This window comes from Botryllus schlosseri, chromosome 5 (genome assembly GCF_051294905.1).
Source record: "Botryllus schlosseri isolate E-star chromosome 5, Bs_hap1, whole genome shotgun sequence".
NCBI lineage: Eukaryota > Metazoa > Chordata > Ascidiacea > Stolidobranchia > Styelidae > Botryllus > Botryllus schlosseri.
Genome location: NC_137240.1, coordinates 988,819 through 1,010,997, shown reverse-complemented (window position 1 = coordinate 1,010,997; position 22,179 = coordinate 988,819). Strand labels below are relative to the sequence as shown.

Here is a 22,179-nt window from a genome sequence, read left to right as displayed (position 1 = left end):
TCAGCGGGGCGAGGTCTAGACTAGAGTTTGAAATATGCGGCTTTCGACACAAAAATTCCACCCCCAGCAACACTTGTAATGATACTCTGGGCTAATAATGGCCATGTCTACAAGAATCACGACACGTATCTGGTAGATCAGCAACTGCTTTGTTTTAAATGTAGAACTAAAAAGATGTATTCGTATATCAACTGACTGTAGTCTGGTGTCACTGTAACTGAATTTCTCCACACAAGTACTGCCAGCCTGTTTGAAAACGCACTTCGAATAGAACATGATCAACAATAGTAAGGCAAAGGTAAAGTTGAAGATTCTTTTATTAACAATTTCATTAATTCAAAACACCACAAGTCTGCGATACTATGAAAAGATAGGGAGGTGCCAAAACGACTTGGAATAGTCTCCGAAATGAGACACCCACCTGGGACTAGGCGGAGTAGAGAAGAGGCATGCACACTGTGGATGAAAGGCAATGAGAGGTAACATAATAAACAGAAAGATGTGGCATTAGGCGGTGGTCGATACATCAGGTATCGAGCGCTGACTACTATTTATTCATTAGAGGCTGCTTGTATTTTGACTTGAATGTGTGCAATGTAGTTGCTGAGGAGTTTGACCCAAAAATATTCGGGTTACATTCAATGTGTTATGTATGATATAATTGCATAATGTATATTGAAGTTCTGTACCTTAGTCTCTTTACCAATTTATTTCCCAAAAAACCCTACTTTAACACAACCATCATTCACATTATCATCATTTACTAAAACCATTGAATACTGAGTCACTCCGAGTAGACAAATGAAAAATCAAAAAACGACTTGGACGACTTCTGATTGACGTGCTTGATGAACCTCAAAGCTTCGCTGTCCCGGTAGGCGAGTGAAAGGCAATTGCTCGACGGTATGACGGTCAGCAGCTGGCAAGAGAAAATGAGATTTTAGTTGAGAATTGTGCTGTGGTGTATACAGATGTACCAGCAGCGATTTAATGAATACAAAAAATAGAATTGGGCATGAGGGATAAAATTCATAGCACTAAGTGATGGGACCAAATCGGAAACCGCTACTGTCCAGCCATAACCAATTTCGAATCATTTCAGAATTTGGCAAGTCGTGTAAATTATCAAACGAGACGTTTTAGAATTCGTCAAGCCCATCATCATCAAATATTTTCAGAAAGTCTCTTTTGCGAGTGATGGACGCAGAACTTGTCAAAATTGGTGCCATACATGAGAATGAATGCTCCATTCAAAATAGTACGCAGTTTGACGTTTATTGACTGAAATACAGTATGAAAGCTATAAAGGCGGCCCCAACACCTATTCGTGTGATAACGAAAAAATAATGTTTTGTAGTGAAAATTGCCAAAAAATACTTTATTGTTTATACACGGGGCACAATATTATTACGGATACATGTAATGATTTTATGATCTTAGTCAAGGCCATTAGGTCAGCAGTTTGTCTGTGTCTTACGAATTTTGTCCGTAGTGTTACCGCTGATTAAAACATCATTGAAAACTGAAATGTCCATTAAATGAACCACGTCTGTGGCCGAAGCAGAGCCAAATATTTGATGAATTGAAAATGTGACTCGACTAAGTCACGACTCACCTCGACATCTTCCCCTTGTGCAATATACGACGCAAAACCCCCAAATTCTTGTTCCCAGCCTGAAAAATACAAGGAAATTTATGATAATTTTCATCAATCAAATTTTTCTTATGAATTATCAAATTGAATTATTAATAGAGATTTCTGCCTGTCGCGTTTCATAGACTGACCTTCCGCCCCAGATTGCAGATTGACGTCCAACGCAAACTCTCCAGATTCGGAGCTGTCGTCGCTAATCAACGTGTAGGAACCTTTCGACCAACATCTGATCTCATATCTGGAAATAGGTTTACACGTTATTGCACTGCCTATCCCATTAAATTCTGACGTTTCCTAGAAACGTTTCATTATAAATTTGGCTCAATTCACAAACAATGCACAACAAATTTGGCTCGATTCCGGCCCATCGAAGTGAAGTTATTTGCGTTTGGAAATTTTTGCAAAATAAAACATTTTTTTTACAAATTTCCCTGGCATAAAATTGTTGGGTTGCCTAAAAAACGACGGATAACAAATTTGGCTCAATTTTGACCGGCATAAGCAGAATTATTGGAGTGAAAGATTATGGATTTAAAAAACCAGTATTTATGGTGGGTAATTCTACAATTGATACCCTTCTACAGATCAGACAAGATGTGCAGCAGACAGTAAAATTTGACAAAAAGGGGTATCTTCAAACATGGGCTAATACCTGCATTTCGAATTGAGACCGGCGACATTCTCTTCGTTATCCAGCTTCGTACGTTTCGCAGAACTTGCAGAGTCGTCTTCCCGCTGACAGCCTGACGACTCGTCAAAATTGGCAGCCATTGGATGAAAAGATAGGCCTGAATACAAAAATAATAAAATATCATCGTTTCCGAAACGTAACGTTTACACTCATGGCTCGCGGCTGGCTCATGAGAAAAAATTTTCAATCATTCACTCTTAGAAATCAATCTGTCAATTGAAACCCAAAATGAGAACAGAAGTTACATTATCAGTACAGCTGGGAACAATCGGGAATCCGACCGACTCATTTCGGAATTGAATATTAGGCTTCAGCTCCAGCATCACACATCCTGACATCGTAAGATTATGGATATGAAAAGTTCAAATATGTAGGCTACCACCGTTATTACCACAAAGAATATAAAGCCAGTTTTACATGACATTAAAGGATAATTTGGTATTATGCAACTGCGCGAACTTTATTCCAATTTGAGACAATGCTGCGGGATAATAACGGCTTCACAGATATATCTTTTTCAGTAATGTTCGTAGCTTTGCACGATGTGTTTTGTATGCTGCGATATGGCCAACCGAGGATTCTAGACTTCCACCGTGGAAAAAGGTATTCAAACTATAATTCTCATTTATAATATACCTCTCAAGGGAACGACTTTGTAAACAATTTTGAAAATATTTTGACATAACGCTACAATTTTGATTTAGTTTGACATGTCAAAAAACAATCACCCTGCTTAAAAGACGTTCTTATTTTGTATTATCAGCAGGACACAATAGCCTTATGCACAACACGAACAATAATAGACCATTGTTCAGTGGTCAGCTTCCCAAATTTCGCAGTTAGAGGCAGACTTCCACAACTAAAAAAATGTCAGCTTTTTCCGAATTCGATTAGACTTGGAACTACACGGTTATTTCCGAATTCGATTAAAATTACAATTATAGCTACAGTTTCATTCCAAATTAGACTACAATTAGAATTATTGAATTCGCGAAAACTTGGACATTAAGTGCAGCTCAGTTCGTATTAAATCATAGTTCATATTCGCAAGCATGAGAATATCAAATGTCTGTACAGCAAGCTTGGCTAGTTTCGTACGATACAGAAGTTATATCACTTCAATTAGTGTAATTGGACAATTACAATTATCTAGTTATCGAAATCTGGTAAAGGTTGCAAAAAAATTTCGACACTAACAAAAAGGTAATAACCACTCCAGCATAGTTTCATAGAAAGTAATTGAATAAAACGTTGATTGACAAGTCTACATAACCTCTCACCTGTGACATTTGACATGTAAAGAAACATTTCTTCGGAACAGAAAAGTCGGATGAAGTCATTCACGAGATTATAGGCTTTCATAGTTTCCGACGAAACCGAAAACTTCTTCAATTCCGTCCCTGATTGCACTTCTAAAACTTTGACGGACGATTTTGACGTCGAGACGGGCGTTTCGGAATCGTACAGTTCGAAATCTTGATCAAATTTCATCGAAAGATAGTTTCTCTTGTTGGCGGGGCCTCGCTGATCCCAAAACTCGTTGTGACTCGACAAATGGAGTATCGACTCGGTGAGAAGCTTGTATCTGTCGGCCTGAAAAGAACAATTTCTACTAGAGTGACGAAATCCCATTTTCAAAGAAATATTGGTGTCGGACATTAGCAGAGTCGTTCAATGAAGAAAAATTTCAACTTTTCCAGATTATATTAGAATTAGAATTACAGCCACAAATTTTTACCAAATTCGATTAAATTTAAAATTATTAGCTACAGTTTTTTTTCCAAATTCGATTAGAATTATAATTACCGCTACACACACACAGTTATTTCAAAATTACATTAAAATTAGAGTTATAGCTACAGTTTTCTCAAAGTTAGATTAGAATTAGAATTACAGCCACGAATTTTTACCAAATTCGATTAAATTGGAGTTATTACCTACATAGTTTTTTTTTTTCAAATTCGATTAGAATTAGAATTACAGCTACAAAGTTTTCAACAAATTAGAGCAGAATTAGAATTACAACTACATTAAAATTAGAATTATAGCTACACAGTCTTCTCCAAATAAGAGTAGAATTAGAATTATCGCTGCGCAGTTATTTCAAAATTACATTAAAATTAGAGTTATAGCCACAGTTTATTCCCAAATTAGATTAGAATTAGAACTCCAGCTACAGTTTTTTCCCAAAATAGATTAGAATTAGAATTACAGCTACAAAGTGTTCACCAAAATAGAGTAGAATTAGAATTATGGCTGCACAGTGCACAGATGGTATAGCTAGTTTTCTCAAAGTTACATTAGAATTAGAATTACTGAGTTTGCGAAAGATCAGCCACTGAATCAAGCTCCGGTAAATTACAAATCACGGTTCATTCTTATGGGCTTGAGGGTAGCAAATGTCAATTAATGCGGTCTCACTGAGAAATTCAAGAAGTCAATACTTGTAACACTCACGATTAAAAATTCTGGCAATTGAATTTCCGAAGTCGCTTCGAACTGTTCCTGAATGGTAGCCTGCGTCGCAATTGACAGATACCTCGGATTGACCCATTGAGAGAGAAGATCGGCATCCTGACACAAAGTAAAGATGGAGAATATATCTGCAGAGTATGGGCATTGGGAGTGTTCGAAAACAACTTTTTGTTCAAATTTTACTGGCTGCGTGATAAAATTGTTGGGTTGGATAAAAAAAAACGGTGCACATCAAATTTGGCTCAAATCAAACCGGATGACGTGGAGCTGTATTTAGATTTAGTATGAAATCATTTGTTTTTGAAAAGTTAATTGGTAGGTTAACCCATGAAAATTACGTTGTCTAAAAAATTGATGTATAACAAATTTCGCTGCATTCCAACCAGTAGAAGTTATTAGAGTATATTAATTTAGTATGGCACTATTTAGTATAAATTAATAGTTAATAATAATATAATATCCCGCCATAAATACTATTCCAGGAAAATCTGAAAACTTATTTTTTATGTTTTCATAATAAATGTAAAATTTTCTACAGCTTGGAATTGAGTCCAATTTGATGTGCATCGTTTTTCTACAGCCTTACAAATTTAGCACGTTACTAATAAAATTCGACAAAGTAGTCAGGTCAATAGGCTAATCTACATACGGGCTGTGCAGGCAAAAATGTGATGGCAGGACATTTCGGGCTAGGAGGCCGCTGCGGTCGTGGTAGAGGCGTCCCGTGAAACCAACCGCTTAACGATATTCTCGTTTTCGTCTTGGAGAGGATTTCGGAAACCTGCGTAAAACAAATTTCATATTCAAGAGCAATAACAGATTTCAGCAAGCGTGATTGATAAGTACAGTTCGTCAACATTGCTCTTTAGTAATGGCCTCAGCTGAGTTGTACCAATGAAAAGTTTTCAGGTTTTCCAAATCAAATTAGAATTAGAATGATAGCTACACGTTGTTGTTTTTTCAAATTAGGTTAAAATAAGTATTTTGGCTGCAGTTTTTCACAAATAACATCAGAATTAGAAGGATAGCTACAGTTATTTTCCAAATCAGATTAGAATTGGAATAATTGAAATTGAAAAACTTGGAAATTGAATGAATGATTATAATTAGAACGATAGCTACACATTTTTTTTTCAAATTAGATTAGAATTACAGCTTCAGTTTTTTCAAATCAGATTTAGGACGATGGTTACACATTTTTTTTAGTTAGATTACAATTAGAACTACAGCTACACAGTTTTTCAAATTAGATCAGAATTAGAACGATAGCTACGTTTTTTTTCAAGTTAGGTTAGAATAAGGATTATAGCTGCAGATTTTTTCACATTATATTAGAATTAGAATTATAGCTACACATTTGTGTTTTTCAAATCAAATTACACTCAAAATGATAGCTGCACAGTTCAATTTTTCAAGTTTGATTGGATTTTGAATGACTGAATTTGCAAAAACTTGGGAAATTGAATTAAATCACGGACAAATCGAATTAACTTCATTATTAAATCATGGCAAATTTCTGCACACCAAGATTGGTTCGGTCCGCAAGATACATTCATCCTGTAACATTTTCAGGAAATCCAGAAATGAGATCCGAATTAAAATGAGAACTTAGTTATTTTAATTGGACGAGAATTATGTAGCACTCCCAAGTCTTGGCCTCAACGCACCTGATGAAATGAAACCGGCGAAACCTCAAAGAAAACAAGCGAGTTGAAACAGGGGACGAGAGATTTTACAATTTCTGCGGGATCCCCGTTTTCTGAAAAAAAACACTGCTGTTTGATAAGACGAGCACAAAGTTGTCTTCGATTGACAAACCATCCACTGAAAAGAGATCGAGAGAACCGCCGTCTTTCTCCTTCCAATCTTCCGACAAATACAAAATGTAAGCGATCCGTCGGTCCTCCAATTCATCGTCGTGACAAAGCAGAACGTCTGCGATAAAAATAAATAACAGCAAAGTAGACACATCAACTAAAAAGGAGCTAAGTTCGACAACTTGAACGTTTCCCTCTTTTTCCAAATTAGATTTAGAATTACCGAATAGGTGAAATCTAGGAAATTGAATTCGATTATTAGTTTCAGAAAGAAATGCATCAAGTGTCATCACCAGAAATTAGATTACAATTAAAATGTGAGCATAGAAACCAGACTTGGACCATTAGAAATTTTTCAGCTTTTACTAATTAGATTAGGATAAGAATTAGAACTAAAGTTTTTCCAAATTCGAACTAGAATTAGAACTACACAAGTTTTTTCAAATTAGATTAGAACTAGAATTAGAACTACTGTAGTTCAACTACACAAGTTTTTCCAAATTCGAACTAGAATTAGAACTACACAAGTTTTTTCAAATTAGATTAGAACTAGAATTAGAACAAGTTTTTCCAAATTCGATCAGAACTAGAATTAGAGGCACACAGCTTTTTCCAAATTCAATTAAAATCAGAATTAGAGCTACACAATTTTTTCCATATTAGATTAGAGTTAGAATTAGAGCATAGAAACATTTCTCCAATTAAATTGAAATCAGATTACTGGAATTTCGCTCTAATTTAGTGAAATTAGACAACTAGATAATTATCCAGTTGTCGAAGTCTGACAGAAACAGTTCAAGAATTAGATTAGAATTGGCATGAGAGCACAGCATCTGTTCACAAATTAGATTACGACTAAAATGAGAGAATAAAAACAGAACAGTTCACAAAATAGATTACAATTAAAATGAAAGCATAGCATCACTTCACAAATTAGATTAAAATTAAAATGACAGTATAGAAACATTTCACATTATTAATTCATGATTAATCTATCAGCATTTCACTATAATTGGTCTAATTACTAAACAAGAATTATCAAGTTGTAAAAATCTGCCGAAGAGACCAACCCGTATATTTGTATTGCGCATAGAACATGTCAATAGAGTCGTTTAGATCCGCGCACGTAATTTCCCGCATCCATGGCAACAAGGCGTTCCGAAAAAGCGAGCACAAAGGATTCAAATGCTTTCGATTCTTAGTCGGCCCGTGATCTGAACAAGCCACACAAAATGTAACGATTTTCACGCAACAAGCATTAAAATTACACGCACCTTTAGACGGTAGCATCAGTTCGTCGCTCTGAGAAAATTTGTAAAGATCGTTCGACTTGATATTGGAATCTTGCTGAGATAGCTCCAGCTTCAACAAACGTAGAAACTCTCCTACAAATACAACCAGTCAGAGTTGCAGCACCGGAAAAACTCCAGCTTTTTCAAATTAGATTAGAATTAGAATGATAGCTACAGAGATTTTTCAACTTACATTAGAAGTAGAATTGATGAATTCGCAAAACTTGGGATATTGAATTATATTTGGAATTAGAAATAAATAAAAAGAAAATCAAATTCAGTTCATATCAAATCATTGTCAAACACTCACACGCAAGAGAATGGCAAACGTCTGTACATCAAGCTTGTCTCAATTTGCACAATATAGTTCTTCTGTAGCATTTTCAGGAGCATATTCATCCGGGCTCGTTTTGATATCAATATATTAGCATACAAACCTTTATCTTCAACGCGATCGGATATGAAATTCTTCACGACACAGTGGGTGAATGGCCGACTAGACACGGTCACAGTGGCATCTAGGAATTGAAAGGCTAAATAATAACCATTGACAATACACGCACTTTAAGGCTAGCCTAGCTGCATTACAACCAGTAAAAAATTTGATATAAGTATTTTTGGAACATTTTTTGTTAATTTTTGATAGCAAATTTAGGAAGAGATGTAAAAATGAAGGTTGTTCGAAAAATATAATTTTTCAAATTTGACTGGCTTCTTCATAAAATTGTTAGGTTGCCTAAAAGAGCTTCACGCTTATTTTGGCCCAATTCCAGCCTTATAGAAGCATTGATAGAAAAGGAAAATTTTTTTAATTTATGAAATAAAAATAAATATCATATTAGGTTGTTAAGAAAATCGATGTATATATAAAATTTATTGCAATTCCAACCAGTTTAAGCAAAGTTGTCGTGGCAGAAAATTTTGGATTTGAAAAAAGAGTATTTACGGTGGGTGGGACTATCGTAAATAATCAAAGAATTTGACATCCGGTGACATTATTTTTCAAATTCAACATTTTCTGCTGAAATACTCGTTTCCACTGGTTGGAGTTAGCCAAATTTGGTATGTAGCGTTCTCAGGCAACCTAACGATTCCATGGGGATGCTATTAAATTTTGAAAAGTATTCTCAATTTTATTCTCATTTTTATTCAATAAATCTAAAACTTGATCTTCTTATAGCAATGCTTCTAAAGGCTGGAATTGAGCCAAAATTGGTATGCATCGCTTTTTAGGCAACTTAACAATTTTATCAAGTCGCCATTAAAATGTGAAATAAAGTTATTAATCAACAATAACCATATATTGTCAGTAACATCCAGTTCTGGCTTTCAACCGTTTCCAACTCTAATCTCCTCGTGTAAATGGTCTTACCCGAATATTCAGCGCCTGCTTTAAAGGCCTTCGATATCTTTTGCTTGATAGCTTCATCAAAGAGCAAAGAATTCATTGTGGGTCGACACTCAGATTCATTTTCTTTCCTCGCAGAAGCCATTGTTGCAGGTATGTTACGAAGATGCAGACATGAGATAATGACGATGTAATAATTAGGCAAGTATTGTTCCGGTTCTATTGAGCTGGAAAGCGGGAATAAAACTGTTTTCAAGTTTGTTCTTGGACGCTAGAGGTGAACAATAGGCTTGGCATCTTGAAATCTACCGGGGCGGTCGGTATCCCATGTAGGTCTGGGTCAGATTTTAGTTATATGTCTTACAGCCGATTCAAAGCGACTGAGACAGTTTGGATGAAAAAATTAAATCTATGATAGTTTGAGCCACACTGATTCGAGAACTGAAATGTCATGTCAATATTAGTCAGCCCTCAAATTTACCGAGCCACGACCTGACATATCTATCTCGCCTAACGAAACATGCCCTCTCTTTTTGTCACCAGTATATTATCTTTTACTTTTCATTCAGTGTGCCCTACTGGAATCTCGGTACGTTTTGCCTGATATGTCAGGTGAGCAGGCATGATCCTCCAAGGTAACCTGATTGAAATCGCTGGCTTTTTTGCCTGATTTATCAGGTGAGCAGCTATGATTTTCCAAGTTGAAGTAATTTAATAAAAAATAATTACAAAATAGAACATGGTGTGAGGACAGGACACCGATCCCATACATAGGCAAGGTAAAGTAATTTAATAAAAAATAATTAAAAAATAAAACTGTAGGCACAGGACACCGATTCCATACAGGTCACTGTGGAGGTCAGTGTGCATGGCTTCTTTCTACCAGGTGGGTGTCTGATACTATATATATTACTATATACTATATATTATACGGATACTATAATTTTACTGTAGAACTGTAGGCCTGAGCGTGTTAGTGGAACTGTCACTGACACATTTATGAAGCCGAGATCAACCCACCCCACGGCATTGTCTGTTGCCTGTATTGTGATACAGGACTTGCATTGTATAATCACATAAAAAGTACATAATTGAACTTCGCACATGTTTCATACTGTTGTGACGTCATGATGGGCGATATCTACTCGACCCGACACGTCTATCGAATTACTCACGTACTCGATTTGGACCAGCCCTACGCCCTATACCCATATATGTATAATTAAGTACTATAATCAGTGAGTAGCAGCAGCCCTGTCAACCTGGAACCTGGATTCGTTGATATAAATTGGCCATGTCAGCGATGCAATCATAAAATATGATGTCATTAAATTCTCACGACCATTGTCGCGTGTAGTGTGTTATGCACTTGTTGCGCCAAGTGCAGCACTAAAAGACGGGAAAGCCGAAATAGCGGAACACGGATTCTGAATATCGAAAACAACGGAGACAGTGGAAAGAGCCAAAAGTGCTGATTCCTAAAAGGCGGAAAAGCAGAAATCTCGTTCATTCACCTTGGTATGCGCAATGTGCATACGCGGCAGGCCCATAGCAGCTATAAAATCAGGAAATAGCGAAAAATATAGACTTCCGGGCTAATTAAAAATTAAAAAGGCCTGTCCGTAGGTTAGTTATCTATATTACTACGGTCATAATAAGTTGCAATCGGCATCTGCATAAGCGGATGGCGGAGAATCGCGGGAAAGTCAGCCATGCTAGTTAGATACAGGTCGATTTGTCGGTAGATTACCCATCGACTGCCGACATAATATGCAGAGAGCAGAATCTGAATAGGAAGAATATGGACCGTAGCGGGAGATATTTCTGAGCAGCGGAAAAAACAACCATGCGAGTTGGAATAAATTTGGTGGATGATTGCCCAATCCATTGATTACTACTTACCGCACTTCAATCGAAATCAGCGGGATACGGATATTTCGTAAGTTATTTCGAAACAACGTAAACAGCGGAGAAGTCAATTATGGGAATTTGAGTAAGATGGACGATCGATATCATTTCATGGCCAACTCTGATACTGACATGATATGCTTAAAGCGGAATCCAGATAAACGGAAAATCGAGCGTAGCGGAATGATCATCAACCGTACTGCCAACCTGTGTGGCAAATTGGCACATTTCTGGCACGTTCTACTTTCATCAACGATCACAATGTAAATTGTTTTCAACGCATTAGATCAAGTTATATTGTACTGGTAGTATACAGTAGGTGGGGAGTATTTGAGATTGTTTGAAATCAAATTATAGTAAACACATTGGTGTAATCGTAATCGTCAGATTATATTTTGATCTGCAGAAGTAAAGCAAAGCAAAGTACAATGCGATATACAATGCGATGTAACGAACAGAAAGGAGAGGATGCCGAAACCACCAGTTGCGGTCTCTTAAACTTTTTTTCGCCGCAAGAACAGCGACCCGGGGCACGAAGAGCCCAGAAAAACCTCCGACGCTCACCGCTACGCTATCTCCTCTGAGATGTCTCGTGTCACATAGATAATTGCGTTATGTCGAATTGCCAGGTTACGCGACGCGTCACTTTATCTGCTCCCCGTTGCAAAACCCGTGTCAATTAGCATTCAACATTCATCATTCAATACTATAGATATGCGTTTCCGTTCTTATGGACGTATTAACTCTGGATCTAACGTATAATTCTAATAGATCGTTAAGTTTTATATCTAATTCGTGGTGCCGCAAGCTTGCTGATCTACAGAACAAAAAGTTCGTCTTTGATGACCATACACTCTCAGTGAAAAGAGTCTAAATCACACCCAAAGGGGCCAAAAGGGTTGTATGCACGAAAACAGACCCTAACTCAGAATTATCTATCGCGCTCATAAATCATATGTGCCTATAACGTGCCTATATTAGGGCTCTTCAAAAATGACTTTTCTTCTCAAATCGTACTGGCTACTTGATAAAATTGTTAGGTTACCTAATTTAAGCCTACACACAAAATTTGGTTCAATTCCAGCCAGTAACCGCTTCGCTACAGGAGAAGAAATTTTCTATTTATTATTTAAAAATAAATAATAAAAAATTTGAAAATTTTCTGTTCACCCCATGAAAGTGTTAGGCTGTCTATAGAAACGATGCTCGGCAAATTTGGTTCAATCCCAACCAGTGGAAGCGGGGTTATTGCCGTCGAAAATTTGGATTTGAATAAAATAGTATTTACGGTGAGCACAACAATAATAAACAAACAAAGAATCGGTCACCGTAAATACTATTTTATTCAAATCCAAATTTTCGACGGCAATAACCAGTACGATTGGAGAAAAAAAGTCATTTTTGAAGAGCCCTAGCCTATATACCTTCCTACGTTTCTATTTGCATGCATAATTTGGATTAAAATGTTGTACTCGATATATAGGCCTACTGTGGTGTAAGTCTGAGGTAGGTTCAGGTATCGTGTATAGGCCTATACTGTATATTCACACCCGTATATCAGGGGTGGTAAACGGGTGAAAATCGAAATACACGATAATCCAAGCTTAATTGGCCTGTTCAAACTTACTCCTAATATATACAAGGATATTTCGAATAAGGCATACTAGAGTTTGCCAGCGAAAGCCTTCCCGCAGTTGGCAACTCCGCCTCCAATGATATTCGATATGTGTTTAAAAACTGCTGGTTGTAATGATAACTTGGTGTGGAATCGTCGAGAGGAATTTCGCGGGTTTTGGAAACTCGCGATTTACTTAGTTCGATCGACTTTCAGTCGCGGAAGTTGTTGGATCATTCGATTGCGTCATTCAATCAATCGGACCGGACAGTGGGTGTTATTGACTTGAAATAATTTGCTGGGCACTCGGCTATTTTCGTTCTATGGACTTTCGCGAGGTGGTAATTTGTTTGTTCATCCGTCGTGTGCAGGGCACGATTTTATGATTACGAGAAGATGCGTTTCTTCGCGTTCACTCTTCAATTTTGTATGATCAGCATCTGTTGCTCAGCCGGAACGCCAGGTGAAGGCTGTAAGTTGATCTCTTAACTATCTATGCATGGTCAATGGTTATGTTTGCTAGTAGTCCAGCAAATATAATTATCATCTCGGTCATTGCCGTGACGGTACATCTAATCATATTGCTTCGCCTATATATACATTGTATATATACTATTGGCATAACGTGATATTTTCGCTCAGACATAACGCTGAAGAACTTGGGTTGCTGGCGTGACGGCAGATTCCGTCTCGTCCCGGGATTGGAAGGAAAGAGCTCTCATCTGGATGGCAATTATCCCGCGAGAAAGAACGCTATCCAGAAATGCGCCAGAGCCGCTTGGGAACGAGGTGGGTTATCGGAGCAGACTTGCACAACTGGATAATTCTAGTTTTCTATATAGGCTGCAATTAGATCGAAATACCAATAATAATCTAATTCTTAATCATATTCGTGAAATGTTTCTATACAATTATTTTAATTCTCATCCCATTTCTGGTTTTCCTGCAAATGCTACAGGAGATCTCTAGTGCGAAACGACGCAAGCTTTATGTATACTGACCAATAAGGCATTTACCATTCTCGGACTTATTGTGAGAATGAAATATGATTTGTTACGATGTGGATTGAACCATGTATTTTTGCTTTATTTCTTTCTAATTAGGAATTGAATACAATTACCAAGTTTTTACGAATCTCGCAATTCCAATTCTAATTTAATTTTGAAAAACCTGCGCATATATGTTATTCTATAATTCAAATATATTCAGGATAGGATGAAAATTTTCTAGTTGTCCGACTGCGTTTCCAGGTTACCGGGCGTTCGTGTTGCAAAACGGCGGCTGGTGCGGGTCATCGAGCAACGCGATCTTCAAATACTCGCGGCTGGGACGGGCGGAAGAATGCGCGGCGAACGGGCGCGGGGGTTTGAGAGCGAATCAAGTTTACGAAATCAAAGCCTCCAGTCGACGTGGGTGACGTGTTTTTTTGTTAGTTTATTAAATAAAAACTAGTCAGCGCATGCTGTTCAGGTTAGTATTGACTCCAGTCGCGAAATTTTGGTGTGTCGACTTGACTCGAGTCATTTTCTCAAAATACGACCGAAAATACTTATTTTTTCTCGGTGCTTGAATAGAAATTTGCGGCGTTATTTCTACTTCTTCTTGAGTACCGATGGCGACTACTTTGACGACCTCTAGTGTTTTATTTTTGGCGAAGCAATAAATTGTCTGTCATTGAATGTGCCATCCAGTGAACCGGTGGTTCACAAACTGGCGGGCGTGGAAGCATCTGAAGGGGGGCGCGAAGCTGCGGTAAACTGAATATTTTTTTCGCGCTTCGCGCGATTTATCCCAATTTATGTTTTTTTAGCTCTGTGTATGTCCGAATTTCATGTTTGAGAATTCTCTCATGACCAATCATAACCATCCATGACATCAAACTATCCGCTGGGATTGCTAGCATTCTGGTTGCATTCTGTGACGATAAGGGAGGCGCGAAATTTTTCACTATCATAAAAGGGGGCGTGTCTAATTAATTTTGAAAACCAGAGCCACTGTGCTAGACAAAGGCGGGTGCCTGATTTCCAGTGTTGGGATCAAGCCACTACTTTCGAGTCATCTCGAGTCATTGTACTGTGACTCGAAGCAAGTCCAGTCACTCGAAATTTGGAGGTGACTCGAGTCAAGTCGAGTCAAGTCGAGTCAAGTCGAGTCAAGTCGAGTCAAGTCGAGCCACGTCGAGTCAAGTCGAGTCAAGTCGAGTCAAGTCGAGTCAAGTCGAGTCAAGTCGAGTCGGGTCGAGTCAAGTCAAGCCAGTAACGAGTCAAGTCAGAATTCATGTCAAGTCAGGTCGAGAATAATCCGAACATATGAAAGATACAGCGATTTTTATCGATACCGATTACTTGACGACTCTGATTGACTCGTTAGTTTTGCTGCGAGTCACGAGTCAATCTACATTTTTGAAGCGTGTAGTCAAGACAAATTTAGTAATTTTTGCAAAGTGACTCGGGTCAAGTCAAGTCATACGAAAAATGTGACTCGAGTCATCCCAACACTGTTGATTTCATAGACTATACTCCAATTCGTTTCGACACTTTCCCAGCTTTTAATTGTTTCGCAATCTTGTGGTGTTTTTGAAGGGATAATACCATTTACTGATAAACTGAAACTATACTGTTTGCGGTTGCGAATACTAATTTCGATCGATGTCGCTCCAGCTCACATCTCTCGAGGACCTTCAAACTTGCGACCTTCGTTCATTTTCGAGGACCAAGTCACTCCCAGAACGGATGACGCGACTGGAGGCACCCACGGTGAGATGTTATTGTTCCTTCCTCGGTCGTTGATAACTCAGTTGCCGAGCGTTACCTTGCATATTTGCGTATTGCATTTCATAGAATTTTATTTTGCTGTGTATATATGCTATCGATTTGTACGGCTGACCAATAACGATTCTCATTCTCATAATCTGAACTGATATTTAACCCGTTGCAGAGTTCGTACTGAGCGACATCGGGTGTTGGAGTTTACCCCCCAGGGGGGTCCGATCCATGGAAGGCTTGCTGGATGAATTGGACGGACATTACAGGAGCAGGACGAACGCCATCACGAAATGTGCCAAGGGAGTCGCTGATTCAGGGTGGGATTTGTCAGAGATTTGTCAGCTCCCCTAACACGGGGTTTCCGAATTCTGAAGTGTAGGTCTTGTTTTCACGGACCACCTATACCCTTTCTTTATGAATTTAGTCTCCTAGTTGATTACTTGTGATTCAGTCTAAAATGCGTGTTTATTAATTGCTATGCGCTACATTAGCTATCGAACGATGGCTATGTTGGATGGTGGAAAATGCATGGTCGTGGACGACATCGAGGCTGTTGCCATAGCCACCAGACGAAAGCCATTGTGCAGTCATACGGGAAAGGGCACTGCATCGTCAATACAAGTTTATGAGATTCGATATTCAGACACAAGTAAGATTTAACGATCATAACATTTCGGACTTAATGACCCTTATTTTTATCATTTAATTTCTTATTTATTTATGTTTTTTTTCTGTTCCATTTTCATTTTTTATTTTTACATTTAGTTAAACTAAAAGTGGTTAGGGAAACGAGTTCTGTATTATATGATGCACCCGTCGTGGATGGCTTGACTTTGAGGAATCCTGTTATATCGATCTTTCCGTTCATACCTTGCTTTTCTGTGTATCGCATTTCACCGAATTGATTTTTGATGTGTAATTGAATAAGTACGGTTGACAAATAAATATTCTCTTTCTTTCTCAAGTTTCGCAAACTATAGAGTGACTGGATTTTCCTTCTTTAGGATTCCCGCCTCCACCTCTGCCTACATCATCAACTACATCACCCGAGCCAAGCACAACTAGCTCTACAACTACGATCGCAACCACACCGGCAAGCACTCTGCCATGGATAGTGGACCCGGTTGTGGTAAGGCGAACTTTATCTTGGACTGCCAGGCCGAGAGTCACGATTCAGCACAGAAGAGAATCTCAAGTCGTGACCGAGCCGAGAAATCGCGAAACTTTGCGAAAAGTTCCGAATCCACGACGTGAGTTGATTGCGGCTGGCTAGGCACAGTAGAGTGCTCGAATGATTCGATTCTGAATCGAGTATTGGGCTTCGGATCGAGTATTCGCGTACACTGGTAGTTCTACATCACACTGAATATAATTTGGTGTTTTCTACCATGCATGGTAATTTCGTTGCATTTTGTCAAAATGTTGCGGATTGATCACGACTTCACAGAAATGTCATCTCAATGCAATAACGTGCGTAGCTTAATCTGTACTAAATGCGTCCTATGACTACTCCAAGTCGGGTCGACACCTTCCTATCTTTCATTGTATCGCAGTCTTGTGGTGTACTGAAATGATGAAAATTGTAGCAATAAATTGAATTGAATTGAATATAACCAATCGCTGTTTCAAGGCTTCTACAGTGGAAACGATAATTTTCGTTGATGATATAAAACTGTTCGTGGCAAGAGGCTCATAATTCCAGTACTTGACTCGAATCTTTAGAATTACTACTCGATTCAGATTCGAGTAATCTAATGATTGTGCTAAGCCCTATAGCGTCTTCCTGTCACTCATCGTGATCGCATTTCCAGCAGCGGCAATTGATTATTTCCATTTGATGGACTTGGGATGCTGGTCGTACGTTTGGAACGACTCTTTGCCGTCCCTGGAAGGATCATCAAACATCCTAGACGGAGATTACAGCCAGAGATTGGACGCTGTCCGGAAATGCGCCAAAGTCGCATCACAACTCGGGTGAGAGCAGACTTGGACAACTAGAAAATTTTTAGCTTTACCAAATTAGATTAGAACTAGAATTAGAGCTACGCAGTTTTTTCCAAATTAGATTAGAATTAGAATTGGAGTTACACAATTTTTCCAAATTAGATTAGAATTAGAATTAAAGCTACACAATTTTTCCAAACTAGATCAGAATTAGGATTAGAGTTACACAATTATTCCAAATTAGATTAAAATTAGAATTAAAGCTACACAGCTTTTTCCAAATTAGGTTAAAATTAGAATCACTGAATTCGCAAAAAACTTGGAGATTGAATGAAATCGTGAATGAGAAATAAATACGGAAAAATCAAATTCAGTTCATATCAAATCACAGTGCGTCCCTATAACTATGAAAATCGTTACCGTCTGTACAGTGTACACCAAGCTCGTTTTGCACTCACCAAGACGCGGGCCACATGCCGCCGGCGATCAGATTTGTGATGTTGGAAAAACGCGAAGTAAAGCATTTTTAAATTCTGAAATTGATTTCAGTTTCAAATTATTGTTGTTTTTTCAAAAGAAGCTATTCGACTGTACCAAACAGCACTATTCCGCACTAGCTGAAACGGCTTCGGCGTTGTACTAACGCATGGCTATTATTCGTTACTGCTATGATTGTACGGTGTAAGTAATGACCTGGTTGCTTGGCACTGGATTTTCCTGCGCGGCAGGGATATTCTTGTCAACTCGCTGCAATTTAGAATTTAGATTAGAATTAAAATTAGAACATAGGAGCATGTCACAAATTAGATTATAATTAGAATTATAGCATCGAAGCATTTCACAAATTAGATTAGAATTAGATTACTTGCATTTCGCTGTAATTTAGTAAAATTAGACAACTAGAATTATCTAGTTGTCCAAGTCTGGGTGAGAGGTGTGCGTTACCAAAATCATTTCACTCGGAAGGTGCCGTATGGCATCGTGCTGTTGTTTGATAACTTGCAGTGACCGCAAGCCTGAATTTCCTTAAGTTGTGACTTAAGTAATATAGGCCTACGTAACTAAGCAATGACGTCGGACACAACTCTTCCACGCGCGTTGTCTGGCAGCTTTAACGAATATACAGATAAAATAGAATTACGACGACGGTTCACCTCAAGTATTGGCCGAATGAATATACAGTAGCATACTGTACGAGTATCGATTGGAAACATTGTAACAGTCGATAGTATGAGTCTACGAAGTAGTCAATATAGGATGTACCAGAGTTTTAACCAAGTTACAAGGTTCCGAGTCACGAGTCAATCTTACTTTTATAGTCGTGCCTCGAGTCAAGTTGAGTCATTTTCAATTCGGCTCCGAGTCCAACGGAGCAAAGCTTCAAGTCAGAGTTATAGAATCAGTGCTCGAGTCCGAGTCCAAGTCATAGTGTTCACTGTTCAGTGTTCATTATCGAGTTCAAGTCAGGTTCAACTCACGGTTTTAAAACTCTTAGGGATATTGAATGCCTCGCATTCATTATATACTCCTTTTTTCACTCTTATCATATTTAGCAATCAGATGAAGTTTCGAGTCTATTTGCCAAGTATCGGCTATTGATGGGACGATATTGAATGAAGTGATATAGACTGTCTCGATTCATTTGACTTTGTCGACTCATACGCAATGACTCGATCACAAGTCGAGTCAAAACGCAAAGTGATTTAAGTCGAGTTGATTCACACCCATGTGTAAGAAAATGAGTTGGGTCAACGAAAATAAGAAACTTAGATAGACTTTGGGTTTCATGCCGTTCGCGAATAGAAATAATGTAATACGATATTGCTGTTCCATTGAGGATATGAGAGAGAGATCCAAGGCTCTACAGAACTGGAGATTGAAAGCGATCGTTATTCTTTCGTCCAGGTTCGACGTGTTCGCGATTCAAGATGGCGGAAGATGCGCTTCCTCTGCAAACGCGAGACAGGATTTCGCTAGACACGGACGTTCGTCGTATTGCAGGCAAGACGGTCGCGGTGGTTCTTGGACGAATCAGGTGTACGAGCTGGACGTAGTTTGGGAAGGTGAGAAATAACGAGCAGGGACACGGAGAATCGTGGAATCATATTTATTTAATCTTCCCGTATTCACTGTGCAAGTGTGCGTACCTCTTCTTTATAACGTGTGGCGATTGTGACCTGTAGGGAGCACTGAAAACAAGACAAGGACATAGGTCTAAAATACAGACAGATCTTATAAATAACGCCGATGTTTTTGTAGTTTCCACCATAGCCTTTCGTGGACCCCATACAACTAGTCATGGTCCCCAGGTTAAAAGATAAACTGGTATCTCATGACTGATTTCAGAGACTACTCCAAGTCGTTTCGACACCATCCCATCTTTCCATTTATCGTGGTGTTTTTAAATGGATAGAATTATTAACTGTAAAATAAAGTCAACTCTGCTTCGATGTCAGTTCGAGTCAGTGGACTCGGATGCTTCAACGCCGGCAGTCCGAACGTCGTCGGGTCGTTGGAAGGAACTTCTTCGCGACTGGACGGGGCTTATTATGGCAGGAAGGATGCCATTCGAAAATGCGCGAGGATGGCCGCTTCAAGGTTCCACATTTTTTTCTGTACTAAAATTCCACGCCCAATTCCACTAAGAGCTCAATTATATAATTTCTCTACCTCCATACTTGTATGACTTCATAATGGTTGATACTCGAATACTTAACTCGAATCCTCTAATGCTCGATTCAGAATCGAATCTCTCAGGTATACTCGGTTTTGTCCAGCTCTATAGTAACGATCAATATTATCAGGAAGTGATTTGTGATGACATTGGAAAATTTCGAATATATACTCGAGTTTGTGGCAGGGGCTTCGAAGTTTTCGCTCTTCATGATGGCGGGGAATGTCTATCCAGCGGCAATGCCCGGAACCTACACACGACACTTGGGCAATCGAGCGAATGTCCGATGAGCGGTCGAGGCGGTTTTATGGCAAATGAAGTGTACGAAATCATATCTGCCGACAAAAGTGAGTTTACGGACCGCCTAAGTTTAGATATTCGTGCTTGATGCGCTTAAAATGGCCCTGTTTTATTCGCATTGGATCATACAGAACATTGGTGTTACAGGCTACTGCATGTAGTCCTCTAACTAGTTTTAGGGGGTGCATGAACGCACAATCTTGAAATACATCACCAAGAACCTCTATAAAACGATATTATCATTCGGACAAGACGCCTATAATATTTATCTCCTATTTATCTTTTTTGTCATTGTGATTGTATTTAATTCATTTTTTATTTCGTTTATTAATTATTATTGCTCATTATACTGTTGATGTTCCAACTCTCTTCCCATTCTCCCGCCAATAACCAGTTCAAACTGTTTTCAATTTATTTATATGACATGGGTACCAGTTTCCAATCCTATGTGGCTATATAGCATGGCTTTCGTACTCCACTGAATGACTGGACGATCGGAGCCCCTAAGTATCATATCACTGCAAAATGTATTGTCTGTTGATTCCTGTTCAATAAACGCTGTATAAAAAGCTTATAAGAACCCCTAGCATGACCTCGTTTCTCTCAGTAAAAATTCGAAGTCTTGGATGTTGGAGAGAATCACAACCGCGTGCCATTCCAAGTTTGGAAGCGACAGACGGCGATCTGATGGATAATTACAGAATAAGGTGAGAGACGGACCGGTTCGATCATGCACGCTTGTTACGAATGAGTGAAATTCCAGAGAAGACGCGGTCGAAAAATGCGCTTCTGTCGCGTGGCGAGCTGGTCTGAGTTTGTTCGTGTTGCGAGAAGGAGGTTGGTGCGGAGGATCGATGTCTGCGGAATCCAATTACAGGAGATTTGGAGTTTCGGAAGCTTGCAAGTCTGACGGAGAAGGTGGACATCGCGCCAGCCAAGTCTACGAGATTGTTGATGAAACATCGTGATTGTCAGACTTTCTTTTGTCAATTATTGCTCTTGGAAAAGAAATATTTTATACAATTCTATATTCTTCACTATTCGCACTTTCAAGGAATCAATTATTATTTGTTTGATATTAACGAGGTAAACGGCGAGCGGGGTATAGCCTAATATATTATGTATAGCCTAATCACTGAGGCGTCGAGTGAGAAACGTAGGCCTACTCCTCATGGCTATAGTATCATTTTCTAGAGATTCATTGACTCAACATATAGGCCTATACTACAAGAATTGCAGTAGTGATCGGCGGTTCTATATTATTTCCCTTGGTTCAAGGCACACAATGCGATGCAATGATCACATTCGATACTGAAACGATCGACCAGTTAGGGCAGGCCTGGGCAAAGTGCGGCCCGCGGGCCAAATGCGGCCCGCCGAGCGATTCTGTGCGGCCCGCGAAAGGCTGTTTTAAAAATATCAAACCTACTTTTTAATATGGCTGCTTGGACTAAAACCATACGATGTATGAACTGGACCGGAAATTCGTTTACTATCAAGCCAAACTATTAACATACCGTGATTACGCAGCCTATTCGTACCTCACATGCCTAATCCAGATGAAAACTAAAGTCACTGTAGCAAGTTATGCCGTTAGAATTAAAGTCACAAGAAGTCACCAAACCTTCTTTGGCGTCATTGTCACATCATGCATCACACGGTCTGTGTTTTAAATTGTTACGTGATATGTTTCCAA

The 22,179-nt window shown here is 38.8% G+C and overlaps 2 protein-coding genes across 3 annotated transcripts; one reads left to right on the top strand and one right to left on the bottom strand.

The window, feature by feature from the left end:
• Positions 1 to 744: 744 nt before the first annotated feature.
• On the bottom strand, positions 745 to 9,530 carry LOC145438542 (prolyl 3-hydroxylase OGFOD1-like). Its single transcript, XM_080315876.1, has 13 exons — positions 9,302 to 9,530; positions 8,367 to 8,447; positions 7,912 to 8,022; positions 7,708 to 7,851; positions 6,639 to 6,755; positions 6,488 to 6,579; positions 5,470 to 5,601; positions 4,803 to 4,919; positions 3,626 to 3,938; positions 2,307 to 2,442; positions 1,786 to 1,892; positions 1,616 to 1,674; positions 745 to 919 (listed from the first exon to the last, which is right to left on the bottom strand). Exons 1-13 carry the CDS (start codon positions 9,420 to 9,422, stop codon positions 785 to 787), a joined length of 1,665 nt encoding a protein of 554 aa, XP_080172002.1. The 5' UTR covers positions 9,423 to 9,530; the 3' UTR covers positions 745 to 784.
• Positions 9,531 to 12,674: 3,144 nt separating this feature from the next.
• LOC145438541 (uncharacterized) lies at positions 12,675 to 21,544 on the top strand. Of its 2 annotated transcripts, none has more exons than XM_080315875.1 (13): positions 12,675 to 13,272; positions 13,443 to 13,589; positions 14,051 to 14,209; positions 15,461 to 15,556; positions 15,738 to 15,882; positions 16,057 to 16,214; positions 16,570 to 16,815; positions 17,380 to 17,539; positions 19,415 to 19,572; positions 19,966 to 20,107; positions 20,370 to 20,530; positions 21,091 to 21,190; positions 21,247 to 21,544. In XM_080315875.1, the coding sequence occupies exons 1-13, from the start codon at positions 13,197 to 13,199 to the stop codon at positions 21,449 to 21,451; spliced, it is 1,953 nt and encodes a 650-aa protein (XP_080172001.1). In that variant the 5' UTR covers positions 12,675 to 13,196; the 3' UTR covers positions 21,452 to 21,544. The 2 variants fall into 2 exon arrangements, with proteins under 2 accessions (XP_080172001.1, XP_080172000.1); XM_080315874.1 differs by having other exon boundaries at positions 12,678 to 13,272; positions 17,377 to 17,539.
• The last annotated feature ends 635 nt before the right edge of the window (positions 21,545 to 22,179 follow it).

Coding starts and splice junctions, on each gene's coding strand:
- LOC145438541 (XM_080315874.1), top strand. CDS start 13,197: ATGCGTTTCTTCGCGTTCACTCTTCAATTTTGTATGATCAGCATCTGT. Junction 13,273..13,442: donor CGGAACGCCAGGTGAAGGCT/GTAAGTTGATCT, acceptor ATTTTCGCTCAG/ACATAACGCTGAAGAACTTG. Junction 20,531..21,090: donor AATCATATCTGCCGACAAAA/GTGAGTTTACGG, acceptor CGTTTCTCTCAG/TAAAAATTCGAAGTCTTGGA.
- LOC145438542 (XM_080315876.1), bottom strand. CDS start 9,422: ATGGCTTCTGCGAGGAAAGAAAATGAATCTGAGTGTCGACCCACAATG. Junction 8,448..9,301: donor AGCAGGCGCTGAATATTCGG/GTAAGACCATTT, acceptor TTCAATTCCTAG/ATGCCACTGTGACCGTGTCT. Junction 2,443..3,625: donor TTACATGTCAAATGTCACAG/GTGAGAGGTTAT, acceptor TTTTGTATTCAG/GCCTATCTTTTCATCCAATG.